General features: G+C 46.8%; 1 protein-coding gene and 1 long non-coding RNA gene across 2 annotated transcripts in view; one reads left to right on the plus strand and one right to left on the minus strand.

The window, feature by feature from the left end:
* Nucleotides 1–286: 286 nt before the first annotated feature.
* On the minus strand, nt 287–4685 carry LOC148123542 (uncharacterized). The gene is made up of 3 exons (XR_015739067.1): nt 3352–4685; nt 1342–1665; nt 287–1029 (listed from the first exon to the last, which is right to left on the minus strand). It is a non-coding gene; the product is annotated as an uncharacterized LOC148123542 (long non-coding RNA).
* Nucleotides 4686–5227: 542 nt separating this feature from the next.
* Rnf217 (ring finger protein 217) overlaps nt 5228–13243 on the plus strand; it is a 110063-nt gene continuing 102047 nt past the window's right edge. The window contains exon 1 of the mRNA XM_048425521.3: nt 5228–6170. Within this exon, the coding sequence (XP_048281478.3) occupies nt 5355–6170 (816 nt within the window). The 5' untranslated portion in view covers nt 5228–5354. The remainder of the gene's footprint in view (nt 6171–13243) is intronic.

Raw genomic sequence — 13243 nt, forward strand, 5'->3', positions numbered from 1 at the left:
GTTAGTGAAGGATTTCTTTCTCTTTTCTAATTTAAAAAGCATGCCCCTGAATTTAATTTGTGATGGAAAATAGTAAGCAATCTTTAGACCATTTGGAGAAGGAGATTATCTTATATCCACCAGGTTGCTGAGACTATAAGTTGATGCCAAATATATTTGATAATGTGTGTTAAAAGCCTTCAAAATATAACTACTGTTTTCAATAGCAACTTAATTCTTAGGACTTTATGGCATAATTACATTAAAATGCAAATAAAGGATACACTAAATGTTAATAATATATTAATACAAATGTCACATATTTAATGAGATTATAAATTAGCTATTTTGATATAGTGTAATACATATGACAGAGTATACACAGAATGATATTAAATAGTCACAAATCATAACAACTTACAAGTACAGCAATGTAAATGTGTACAGGACAGATTATTACATAATAAAGGCACAGAAACCAAACAAAAAACAAACAAAACCAAACCCTACAACTTCATATATATTATTTTTAATTAAAATATTTATTTATTTAATTATCTTTATATGAACGTGTAACATGAGGGCTGGCTTGTTGGGGTATCTGTTCCCGCCTGATACCCCACAGCCGGCAAGTCCCAGAGAAAATCAATCGCACAGAGATCTCTATAAGTTATAAACTGATTGACCCATTAGGTCAGGCTTCTTATTAGTCCTTGTAATTTATATTAATCCATTATCATTATCTATGTTAGCCACACGGCTCAGTACCTTTTCCAGCGGGGCAGCTTATATCTTTCCTCTCCAGTGGTCTGGGCAGAACTGAAGGGAGCTTCCTGCTTCCCAAAATACTCCCAGTCTCTTTGCTCCACCTCTACTTCCTGTCTGGCTTTCCCGCCTATACTGCCTGCCTGGCCAATCAGCGTTTTATTAAAATATGATTGACAGAATACAGACAATTCTCCCACATGAATGGGTGTTTTGCCTGCATGTATAAATGTGCATCAAATGTACATCCAGTGTCCTCCAAGTCCAGAAGAGGGCGTCGACACCCTGAAATTGAAATTACAGCAGTCAGTTATGAGCTATCAGGTGGCTACTGGAAATCGAACCCAGGTCCTTAGCAAGAGCAGCCAGTGCTCCTAACTATCAAGGCATCTCTGGAACCCGGCCCATTTATAGTTTATAAACAAAGATGCAAATAAAAGAACAATGCATACCAGTGTGTTAAAGTTATTTAAGTGGTTATTTGGGGTTGTGATGATTAGTAACCAGCTTATTCCTCCTCCCAACCCATCCTTACTCTCTCCTCTCTCCCCTCCCTTCCTTCCCTGCTCTCTTTCTTCTCTTTCTCTCTCTTCTTACCTTCTTCTGTTTTCCAAGTGTTTGGGCATGCACTATGTTACTTCACATTTTTGAAGAGACAACAATGTTTGCTTTTCTTAACTTTTTCGTAAGTTTTTCTTTTTGGATTTGTCTTTTCTCTCTTTTTCTTTTCCTTCTCCTTTGCTTCCTCCTCCTCTTTATCTTTTTCTTCTTCTTTTTTTCCAGACAAGGTTTCTCTGGGTAGCCCCGGTTGTCCTGGAACTCCCTTTGTAGACCAGGCTGACCTTGAACAGAGCGATCTACCTCTGTTTCCTGAGTGCTGGGACTGAAGGTGAGTGCCACCACTGCTGGGCGGGATTTTTCCTAAGGTGTTTAGGTGGGAAAAGAAGACAGAGACCTTTGTATTTCTCTTAATGTCCCTTTTCTTCATAATTCCAAAGTCTCTTCCTCCATAGAGGAAATGCAGAAAAACAGGTGAGGAGGACCCAGGGTCCACTGTGTGGCTGAGCAGTGGATTAGAAAGACATCCCACTCCTTCGGCTGCTTCAGGAACCAAAGTTTAGTTAAATAACTGGTTTCCTCGTGCCTCTTTCAATAATTAAGGGACTGTTCTGTGGATAGACAAATCCACTATTTGACATATAACAGTTACAATATCTTTCCACAACAGTTCCAAAGAATCTTATTTTAGCTTTTATGTACACAACTAAAGTGATTTACTTTTTAAGCTATCACGTCTTTTTTTTTCCCCCATTAGCTAATTTTAAGTTTTTAAATAGTCTAGTATATGACTAAAAGCTTTCAAGAGTGCTCCAAACAAGCCATATTTAAAGGCCAGGATAAGAAACGTGCAACAGAAAACATTTAGTAATGACAAAAAAACCACTGAGAGCGGCAGTCACAAGGCTTTGGGTCAGACCTTGAATTCCGAACCAGAGTTCAGATATTAAAGGCGGAGGCTCGTGGGAGCTGCTCAGCTCAGGTTAGGGCATGCTGAAAGCTGGAAGTGGTACAAGGAGACACTAATGACACTTGTGTTGCAGTAACAGCCACATTCAACTTGTCTGCTGATGGACTGAGCTGGGGCAATATTAACTTCATGGTATGTCTGTGGAATTCCTGCCATGTAGTAACCATATTTCCCATCAATCTTTTTAAAAAAAGAAGAAATTTCATCTGTACAATTATCACTGGCACTTCATGAATTTAGGAGAAACTGAGAGGGATAAAAAAAAAAAAACCCCACTATTATAGCCTCTGTATGTAGCAAGCACCGAGACAGAGTCTAAGACCTAGACCATCAGGAAGCCACATCTGACTCCACGTTCAGAACTTTTCTTCCTTCAGTTTTCTCAGGCCCTATGTGTGTTTGCAAGCTGATGTTGGGCACAATGCCAAAAGACTATGTTTGGGGCCAGGCAGTGGTGGCCTACGCCTTTAATCCTGTTTAATCCTTAATCTGAGCACTCCGGAGGCAGAGGCTGGCGGATCTCTGTGAGCACAAGGCCAGCCTGGTCTACAAGAGCTGGTTCCAGGACAGGCTCCAAAGCTACAGAGAAACCCTGTCTCAAAAAACAAAAACAAAAGCAAGCAAACAAACAAAAAACCAAGAAAAACTATGTTTGGATCTCTAGCTCCCAAATGTAACAGAGATTTATTATTAATTATGAAATCTTGGCCATTAGCTTAGGCTTGTCCCATTAGCTCTTATAACTGAAATTAACCCATTTATATTAATCTATGTTTTGCCACATGGCATTACTTCATCTCTGTACTGTCCATTCTGCTTCTTCCAAGTCTGACTAGTGACTCTGCCCTTCTTCTTCCCAGAGAGAGTTCTCTGTCCCCAGAATTCCCACCTAACCTCTTCCTGCGTAGCTATTGGCCATTCAACTCTTTATTATACTGATCACAGCAACACATCTTTATATAGTGTACAAATATCCTACAACATTGCAGGGTGTCTTGTTTAATACTGTTTGGGGCCCTCTGGGTCTCAGACCAATTCAAGGGGTTCCAGGCCCAGGAGTCAAGCCAGTATGGATTTACCTAAAGGAAGGAGATGGGGATCAGAAATGCCAGAAGCACCCAGCAGTAAGAAGACTTGGTGTGGCAATGAAGATGGTCCATCTTCAAGAGTTTCAGTAGTCATCTATTTGCCTGTCTGGGCTTCACCACTGGCTTCTTACTGTTGCGGTTGTACTGAGAGTTGACGGTAGGTCTCCTTGCTTTGACTGAGCTATCTCTCTCCAGGTCACTTGAGTATCACTTCATCTTCAAAAGAAGAATTCTTCAGCCTGTTGGTGATGGCACATGTCTTTAATCCCAGCACTTGGGAAGACAGAAGGAGGGGGGATCTCTGTGAGTTTGAGGCCAGCCTGGTGTACAGAGAAAGTCCCAGGACATCCAGGGCTACACAAAGACACCCTGTCTTGAAAAACCAACCTAACAAACAAACAAACAAACAACACAAAAACCAAAAAAAAAAAAAAAAAGAAGAAGAATTCTTCATTCTTGAAGAGAAGCAGCTCAACCTGCCCAGGTGTACCTGAGGTGGACTGCACCTGATAGAAATGTATGGGCTTTGGTCCACCGCTTGGCCAGTACTGAATTCTTCCTCACCTTGGAGCATTTGCGTCTGCCTTGGAAAATATTTTAGAACAACTCAATAACAACTTCAAGATGAAAAAAAAAAAAGCCTACACACTTCACAGTTTCTTTCTTTGACAAGAACGTGTAAATTGAATTTCCTCCCAAGTTAATAAAAAGGGGAGGAGAGGGGGGCTGGTTTCCCAAAAATGTTTTCATTGGCTTTAAAAAATCAAAACGCACCAGTGTTTGGGTGACTAATACTTCCTGTGAAATAAAGATAGAGCAACACATAATTACGTTCTGGCTCAAATATAATTGTTGTCTTGGAAACAGTTTTGGGTATGAATATGGTTATGTTAATCTCCCTGATTCCTAACAATGATCCAGTTGATTAATTAGGTCAGGCTACCCACTTAAAAGGGTTAAGGAACAAACAAACAACCCCCACCCCCACCCCGCAAAAACCATCTCCGGAGAGAACACTGAGCGGAGGAAAAGGGAGGGATAAATCTCGGATTAGTTATTTGGAAGAGTAGGCGACAAGTGCTTTTTAGATTATTTGTAGTTTTTAAAGATCCGGTCGCACTAGGCAGAAAACAGGGAACTAGGCAGAATACACAATAGCGTGAGGAATCCCTGCCGCTGCTTCTGGGGTGCAACATCCCAGAGTTTTCTCGGTCCGGGGTCTCAGTTCCCAGCAGTTTTGAAGGAACTTCTACTCAGAGCACAGCCCTAAGGGGCGCCGGCGGGCGCTTAAGGGTTTGGCTGGGGCCAAGTGTGAACTCTCGGCGTGCGAGCGCATCTCAGCTTGGCTCACACTCACTCGGCTGTGCGTGCGAGTGTGTGCGCGTGTGCCCGCGCGCGTGTGTACGTGTGGGGAGGTGTGTGCCAAGGGGGTGGGGTGAGGAGGAGGGAGCAGGGCCCTAGGTGAAGCACGAGGGGAGGGAGGTCGCCAGCTCCCGCCTCTCCCCCGGGGGCACCAGCGGCTGCCTACGGCTCGGCCACCTCTCGGTGACGCCACAGGCCTCGCGACCCTCGGCTCGCCGGCCGCGCGCCCCGCCGCGGGGACAGGGATGGCGCGGGACTGACGGTCGCCTCCCCCCTCCCGGGACTCCTCCGCCCCTCCCGGGGCTCGCGGGACCGCGGCACCGCCCCGACCTGCATGCGGGCCGGGCCCTCGCAGCCTGAGGCCCTCGGCGTCCCCGAGGCGGTGCCCTGCCGCGCCAGAGGACGACGACGACGACGAGAAGGAGGAGGAGGAGGAGGAGCCGGCTGCCCGCGCGCTGCGGCCCGGGAGCACGGGCTCCCCGGAGGGAGCTTGGGGCGTCCCGGCCCCGGAGGAGGGACCCGGAAGCAGAAGCGCAGCCGCGACTGGAGGCGAGCCGCTGCCCGCGCTGCCCGGCGCCGGCTGGGGGTCCCGGCGGCTGGATGGGCGGCGGCGGCGCGGGCCGCGGGCGGCGATGGGCGAGGAGCAGAGCACGGTGAGCGGCGGCGGTGGGCCCTGGGAGGCGCGTGTCCCTGCCGGGGGCTCAGCGGGCCAGCCCGAGTCCCCCAGGCCGCGAGGGGACCGCGCTGGGGCTCCCGGGCCGCGCGCCGCCACCTCCTCCTCCTCCTCGGAGGCGAGCAGCGGCGGCTGCGGAAGAGACCCGGACTGCGTGGACGCGAGCGCCCGGGAGCCTGCGAGCAATCGGGCCACGGCGGGGCAGCCCGCGGGACTGCCACTCACCGGGCCCCTCGACCCCCAGAGTTTGGAACTGCAGCTGGAGCGCGAGGCGGAGGGAGCGGGGCCACGGGAGGCGACCCCCGTTCAGCAGTCCCCCGACGGGCTGCTCCTGGACATACTTGCCCAACGACACCCGACCCCCGCCAAGCCGCAAGTCTTCTGCTCCGTGTACTGCGTGGAGAGCGACCTGCCCGAGGCCCCCACCGCCGAGTCATTGTCGCCGCCAGAGTCCCCACCTCGAGCACCGCCGGGGCCGATTCCCGCCAGCCCGCCGCCCTCCTTTCCCAGCTCTCCGTTGTCGCTCCCGGCTGACCCCCTCTCCCCCGACGGCGGCAGCATCGAGCTGGAGTTCTACCTGGCTCCGGAGCCCTTCTCCGTGCCTGGCCTATTAGGAGCTCCACCCTACTCTGGCCTGGGCGGGGTAGGGGACCCCTACGCGCCCCTCATGGTGCTGATGTGCCGGGTGTGCCTGGAAGACAAACCCATCAAGCCCCTGCCCTGCTGCAAGAAGGCGGTGTGCGAGGAGTGCCTCAAAATCTACCTGAGCGCCCAGGTAACTCCCATTGCTCTCTGCCCACTTTCAGCCCATTCACCATGCCAAAGGTCTGGGGAAGAGGTGACCGGGGCCCGCTTACCCAGGGCCTCTAGCAATTACTACCGTCTTAGCTTGTTATTAAGTGTGTTTTTACCACACTGGTTTACTGGCTGGTTAATTCTGCCCTGGGCTTCAGGTTTGGGTTGGCAGCTGCGGGAGGAATGAGGCGGATTGCCCTCTGACTATTTCTCCTGTAGACTGCATGCAAGAGCTTGCTCCGAGGAGAGCAGAAAGACTGCCTCACTGGCCTGGCATCTCAGAAACTAACAGACAGTGAGCATAAAATAAATATTTGTGGAGGTGGTGAAGAGAAGGGTTGGAATTAGTAGGGCAGGGCTGCGTGATACCTGCGTTCCCTTTGCCTATCGAAAGGTAAATTGAAAATATCAGCTCTTGCCCACTTGTCAGTTTCCACACCAAAGTTAAAGTACGTTTCTCTGCTGAAATTTTAAGCCACCACCACAGTACTTTTATTTCCCCAAGAGAGTATCAAAACAGAGCCAAACAAAGCAAAGAGAGAGCAAGAAGAGAATTTCACCCAACAGGCAGCGGGGGAACTTTCCCCCCCAGCCTCCTCCGGAGAGGAGCTGCTTCTTTTTTTTTTTCTTGGAAAGCTTGAGAAACATAGCAACCCTCCTTCATGGTTTTCAGGCTGCGGCGGCATTTCTGCCAGTGTTTTGCACAATCCTTACTGCCCTTTGATCCCATGTCTGATTGTCCTAGGCCTCTTCATCTTTCAAAACCCTGTCAGTTCAGGTGCCAACGCTGGTGTGACGCTTTCTCTCATCCTCCAGGCCCCCGCGCCGATATTTTTAAAATTCGTCTCCAAATCTCTCCTGCCCTGAAATCGTTCCCTTCCTGCCTGCTTGTCTTGCTAGACTGGATGTCGATTTGTAGTCTGGATGGGATAGTTTTCAGATGATAGTGTTGCACGTACTGGCTGAAGGGAATTGAGCAGGGCTCTAGACAGTGTGGTTCCTGTGTATTTTGTGGCCTCTCTGAGAGTGTGTACTGTGCCCCACTGAAAATGCAAAGAACGACTTAGACAGACTGGAATGTTACACAAACAGGAGTTTGGCCCAAACGGCTGAGATTATCCAAACGCCCCGGGAGAGATCGTGGTGTCTGTTTTTAGGATTTTTCCGCCAGTGGAGATTTAGAGCCGAAGGAATGAGGTTGCTTGTTTGTGGTCGTTTCTATGACATCACCCTTGTAGCGATAGTGCTGCCGTCCCTGTGCAGAGCCTCCGGGTGGGACTCGGACATTCCCAAAACATGGGCCTTGCTCCAGAGAACTCATGGTGAGAGCAAATGTCTCCAGAAAATAGTACGCAGTGACATCTAATGAGATGTAAGCAATAATACCAAGTCACATTTATTCATTCATTCATTATTTGTTTTTATTTATTTATAGGCAGGGTCTTTCTGTGTAGCTCAGTCTGACCTTGAACTGGCTAAGTACCCTAGGTGGGCCTTGAACTTTGAGCCCGCGGCCTCCACTTCCTTAGTTATGAGATTAACTTTGTGGTCCTACTGTGCCCGGCTCTAACCCTTACCTACTAAGTGCAAAACCACCAGCTGGTTGTGAAGTTCAAGGCTTGGTTCTCCTGGTGGGTTATGCTGCCTAGCAGGTTGATTTTCTTACCCTGGGTCCTTCCGCCAAAGCAATTTTCTTTTCTTTCTGTCAGCAGAAGTTAGTTTTAGGAAGTTGGTGTTTTGAGCGACAATGAGAAGAGAGAAGGGAGTAGTTCTTTCAGCACGTACCAGCAAATCTCCTTTGAAGTGACAGCAGTGTCTGAATCGTGTCTGCCATCTTTGTGACATCAGTGCCCCTCACCCCCCAAAGCACCTGGCAGGACTTTCTACAGCAAGACGTCGGTATTCTTTCAAATAATCACAGCACAAATTAAGTCTAGACTGCCGGGCATGCTTCCATCTCAGGCCTGCGTACTTGATGCCTGCGTCTAGCAGGTTCCCCTCCCGGATCCTTTACTTGCTCTGTCTACCACCTGCTCCTTTGGGTCCATGTTCACACACCATCCTTTGCTGAGTGTCTTTGTGTGTGTTCATGTGCACACGTGTGTGCATGGTTTTGCACGTCTGTGCACTTGCACAGAGGCCAGAGGAGGATGTTGGGTGTCCAGTGCCATCGCTGTCTTCCTTTGAAGACTGTCTTTTACTGAACCTGAAGCTTGCTGTTTCCCATGGGCTGTCTGACTGAGCTCCTGGAGTCCCCCCCCCCTCCCCCGTCTTTGCTCTCCGGTCTTGGGGTTACAGGCATGCATAACCAAGCCTCGCTTGTTTATGTGGATGCTACGCATTCGCACTCGGGACTTATGCAGCAAGTTGTTTCCTACTGTGCCATCTCCCAGTCTCTGTGATTACTTTTTAAAAGTTGAACCTCATCCCACACTCCCTGTGTCTCTTCCTGGGTTTTAGTTTTTCTACAATAGCATTAATACACTTTCTTGTATCTAAGAGTGAACTTCTGTAAAGACAGGAGTTTCCATATGACTTTGTGAATTTCTGCCAAGTTAGCATATAACTGATATTTGCTCAGTAGTTACTGAATTTGTAAAGAACCTGAGGTCACCCTAGAAAGCCTGGGTGCCTAATTTCACTCAGAGCATTTTTTTGGGGGGGGGTCTGTGGTTAAAGACAGGTTTTCTCTACTTGACTTCTCTGGCTGCCCTGGAACTCCCTTTGTAGATAAGGCTGGCCTTGAACTCAAGAGATCCTGCAGCCTCTGCCTCCTGAGCACTGGGATTTAAGGCGTGTGCCATCACTGCCCGGCTTACTCTGAGCATTTTACATTTAAGAGAAAGACTTAAAGCAGGTAAATGAAATTGGCCACGTTGGCTTTTAGATCTAAGAGTTTAAGCAAACTTTCAGCTTATGCAAACTTAAGTCCTTTTCCATTGAGTAAAATGCAGGACTGTGGCTGTAATATTTCTGAGGTGATCCTGAACTTTAAGATCTGGCAATCTTTATATTCCGAGGTCTTCATTGCATGGTCTGCTGTGCCTGAGTCTTCCCATTGGTAACATTCAACCGCACACAGTGATCTGTGGTGAATCCACCAGTGCCTGAGTGACACCATGTCTAACTCTGTGGTTGCGGGGGCAAAATGGCATTGCAGCCAGGTCTGACAATACAGACCTGTAATCCCAGCTGCTTGGGAGATCGAGACACGGTTTCTTTGTATAGTGTATGGCTGCCCTGGAATTTACTCTATAGACTAGTCTGGACTTGAACTCACAGAGATCCACCTGCCTCTGCCTCCCAAGTGCTGGGATTAAAGGCGTGTGCCACCACCACCCAGCATGATAAGATTCGACCTAAGCAAACATGACAAGCCTTAACTTCCAGGCTTAGAACCTTTTGATGGGGGCTGGGGGAATGACACATGTTTAAAGACCTGTTAGTAACGTTTTTCACATTTGAGTTTGTGCCATCTGCTTGGTGCATTATTTAACATCATTTGAGAATGTAAGGCAATCAGTATTAAACATTTTATACAAGCATTAAAAATGCATATTAATTGTGAGCTGGACTCATGCCTGGTTGAGTGAGCTCTTCTGAAAGGACTGGCTGCATTCTTTCACAGAAGACAGGAATTTGGGAGATGGACACGCTTTTAGTCTTGGAGCAGGGAAGAGTCTTTCAGGGACTGAAGATGTGGCCCAGGGGGATGTGTCTGTATCAGCAGCGTTTTAACATAGGCCTCAGCAGTTAGACAGTGACAGTGTCTCTGTGTCACGATTGGGTAGGGAAGTTTTCTTGGTGGGGTGACTTTATGGTACAGTAGTTACCACACACTTGCTGGTTACCATGGTGAAGAGGAGACCTGTAAATCCGAACAACCGTTAGTCACTGCACCGGGCACTGAGGTTATGGTACGCTGAGACAAAGAGAGTGGATGTTAACCTGGCTTACACTGCCTAGGTATATGCGTGTTTTGTACCTACAGTTTCAGAAGTGTGATTCCCAGTGACAAACATGACTGGCACATAGTTCCCAGGATGCCTGCAATGTCTCCCAGATTCCCAGGGTCTCCTAAGTGTCTCAGCTTGTTTGGCCTTTGCTGCGCTCTCCTTGGAAGAAAGATGAGCCGTTGCCACCTTTGCTCTGCAGAAACCATCCACAAATAGATAGAAAAATGTCTTGTAAATACGAAATAGTAACATTTAGTAAGTGCTTTGGATAACACAAAGGGAGAATTGAGCCTACTAACAGACTGGCTGAAGGCAGCAGCTGTTGTGGCCTTTAGCACACTGCTCAGAAGTGCAGGAGATTGGCAGATGCACATGACTTGGAGTGTGTACACCTGTCTCATGGGTATTAATAGCAGCAAGAAACACATTTCTTCTACACATTGTGAGAAGAACAACTGCTACAGGGTAATGTCCTAAAATGACTGCTACTGTAGTCACCCTAGGGCCGGTGACCTAGCGGCCAGAAGGAAAATGCTCCCTTAGAAAATCTAAGTCACCTAGTCTTCATGGGTAAAGGCGTCGAACTTAGTTCTCTTCCTTTCAGTCTTAATATTCTTAGGTTATCTGACGTGCAGTTTGACCGTCATTGTCTTCATGTGGGTAGATTTGCAGATGCTCCCAGGCCAGAAGTGCTCTGGTCATCTCGACAGGGTGAAGGATGGCGTGAGCGTGAGCTCTGCAGACTTCAGTGTATGGGTTTGTGCGTGCATGTGCGTGTGTGTGTGCACTCTCAGTGCATATTTACGGGGGTGTGCTAACGTTCGTTTTTGCACACCTTCCTGACTTGTGTCCTGTTTTCCTCTTCTTTCTCCACACCATTTCTCTTTAGCAATTGCATCCATTTTTCTTTGACTTTTTGAAGGCGCTTACTTTTGGCAGGACCAATCTCCCATATTGAGCTCTGGGACCGGCAGACCCTGGGCCTCCTGTGGCGGGGCTTTCCCTTGCCTTCCAGCTGACTGGGAGAGAGGCTCTGTAGAGTGTCCTACACTGAGCTCCACGGGTGGAAGATCTCGAGTCACACTGCCAGTACTACTGACCCTCCATATCTACTGACACCTTTAGATGTGATTTTATTTTCCTTCCAGAGTGGATGGAGCTCAACGGTTAGACCTCAACACTCCTTATTATAGAGGTGATTGACTGAAAGGATTGCAATGAATTTTGAGTTCTCAGTGATTTATTAAGAGTTTGCCATGGGCAGTGGAGACAGGCAGCTGGCAGTAATTTTTTATAATTACCCTGTTTACTAACTATTGTTCTGTTTTTGCATTAGACCTGTACCAGGAGATACTCTATAGGCATAGTAAGTGCTCTCAGGAAGCTATTTAATGCCTTGCTGGAAGTATTTTTTTTTCTAATTTTATTGATAAAAGCTCTTTTTAAAGCTGTTAGATACTTATCTTTTTCCTTTTTCTTATTCTCTGGGAGCTTCTTTTAAGACCATGCCAGGAGCCAACTAAGCTTTTATTAAATGTGCTATTTTTTCTCTTACTATGTTTAATTAAAAATAATAAATTTGTATGTACTTTTTAATGTGTATATGTATATTTATATATGTATACACACATGCACATGTATGTTTTAGAATGCATTGCAGCTGTTGGAAATAGAATATCTGTAAGTACCTTCCTCTTTAAAATATTTACTACATTAACTTTAGGGAAAACATAATTTTTGCTAACTTTGTTTTGGTTAATTCATGACAGTTTGACTGAATTTAAAGAAAGAGTGTTTTTTCTTTCCCTGATGCTGATGGAATGCTGTGTGGAATATGCTTATCACATGGTCGGGCCTCACTCACAAACCCTACAGCCGAAGAAAGTGTTTATCTTGTTCACATTCATTTTGTTAGAAGTATTTTACATACCAGACTAAAATGAAATTTCTTACATTAGGTTCTTTCATAGACTGTTAGTTAACTCACTGTCCCTAGGGATGTAGTGTCCTGTATTTACCGTTCTCTGTAGCTTTCAACCATCCTATTTACGCTATCCCTTATGGGATAATTGCGCTTGAACTGTGTCCGTACTCACAAATGCTGAGAACAGCCATTGACTTAGTCTTTATTCTAATCATTCTCATTCATAGTTTATCATTTCATTTAGTTGATTTGTGTATTAGCACCCTCTGTGTTATAGGTACTGTTGTCTGTCCTCAACAAGGAAAGAAGACAGCGAAGCCCCTGGCTTTGTGAAGTTTATATGGTAGGCTATGAAGAAGATACACATCTATTATTAAATAATATTAGAGGAAATGAGAGCTGTGAAGAAAGAAAAGCAAAGGAACGTTGGAAAATGCAGAGGAGGGGGATTGTTACCAGGTTCGTCCTTTGAGGGATTTTGTTAGAGATGGTTTCTTTTCCAAACTACCTTCTCATAAGATCTTCACAGGCCAGTGGTGGAACAGAGCGTATGCACATCTAATAAAGCCGCAGTCGAGTTCCAGTGGCAGAGACTGCTGGGGTGTGCGGTTGTTGTGCAGCAGGTACAGTGGGTGTGGCAGGAGGACAGAAGACAGGGATTTAAGGTCCTAGGGAGTTTACCTTTCTTCTGAATACGATGGGAAACTACAAGGGTGCTGCAGAGTAGCCAGCTACGCCTGTCCTTCTGAAGGGACTGACCGTGTCCATGCAGAATGTGCTGTGCAGATGGAGGAGAAGTAAAAAGATCAGTGTGAAGACAAAGGCATTATTTCAAGCAGAAAATGTATAGTTTAGACTAACGCGATAGAGGGGTTTGAATTTTGAATATATTGCAATGATGTAGATGGCAGAATTTACAGGATTTACTGATCGGATGTGGTGTAAGAGAATTAAGGATGATGCAAGATTTGAGTTCAGACAGAAAACTGGGTTTTCCATTCAGTATAATGAGTAACACAGGAGGAGGACTAGGTTTGGAGAGAATGAGGAGTTCGGAAGACTAAGTGTAAAATGCTATTGAGATATCTAGGAGGGACTTTTTACAGGTGGTTAGTATCTGACATCAGAAGTGAGATCTGAGTAGAAGATATGAATTGGAGTGTTAATGTATGA

Source organism: Myodes glareolus, chromosome 1 (genome assembly GCF_982192425.1).
Source record: "Myodes glareolus chromosome 1, mMyoGla1.1, whole genome shotgun sequence".
Classification (NCBI taxonomy): domain Eukaryota; kingdom Metazoa; phylum Chordata; class Mammalia; order Rodentia; family Cricetidae; genus Myodes; species Myodes glareolus.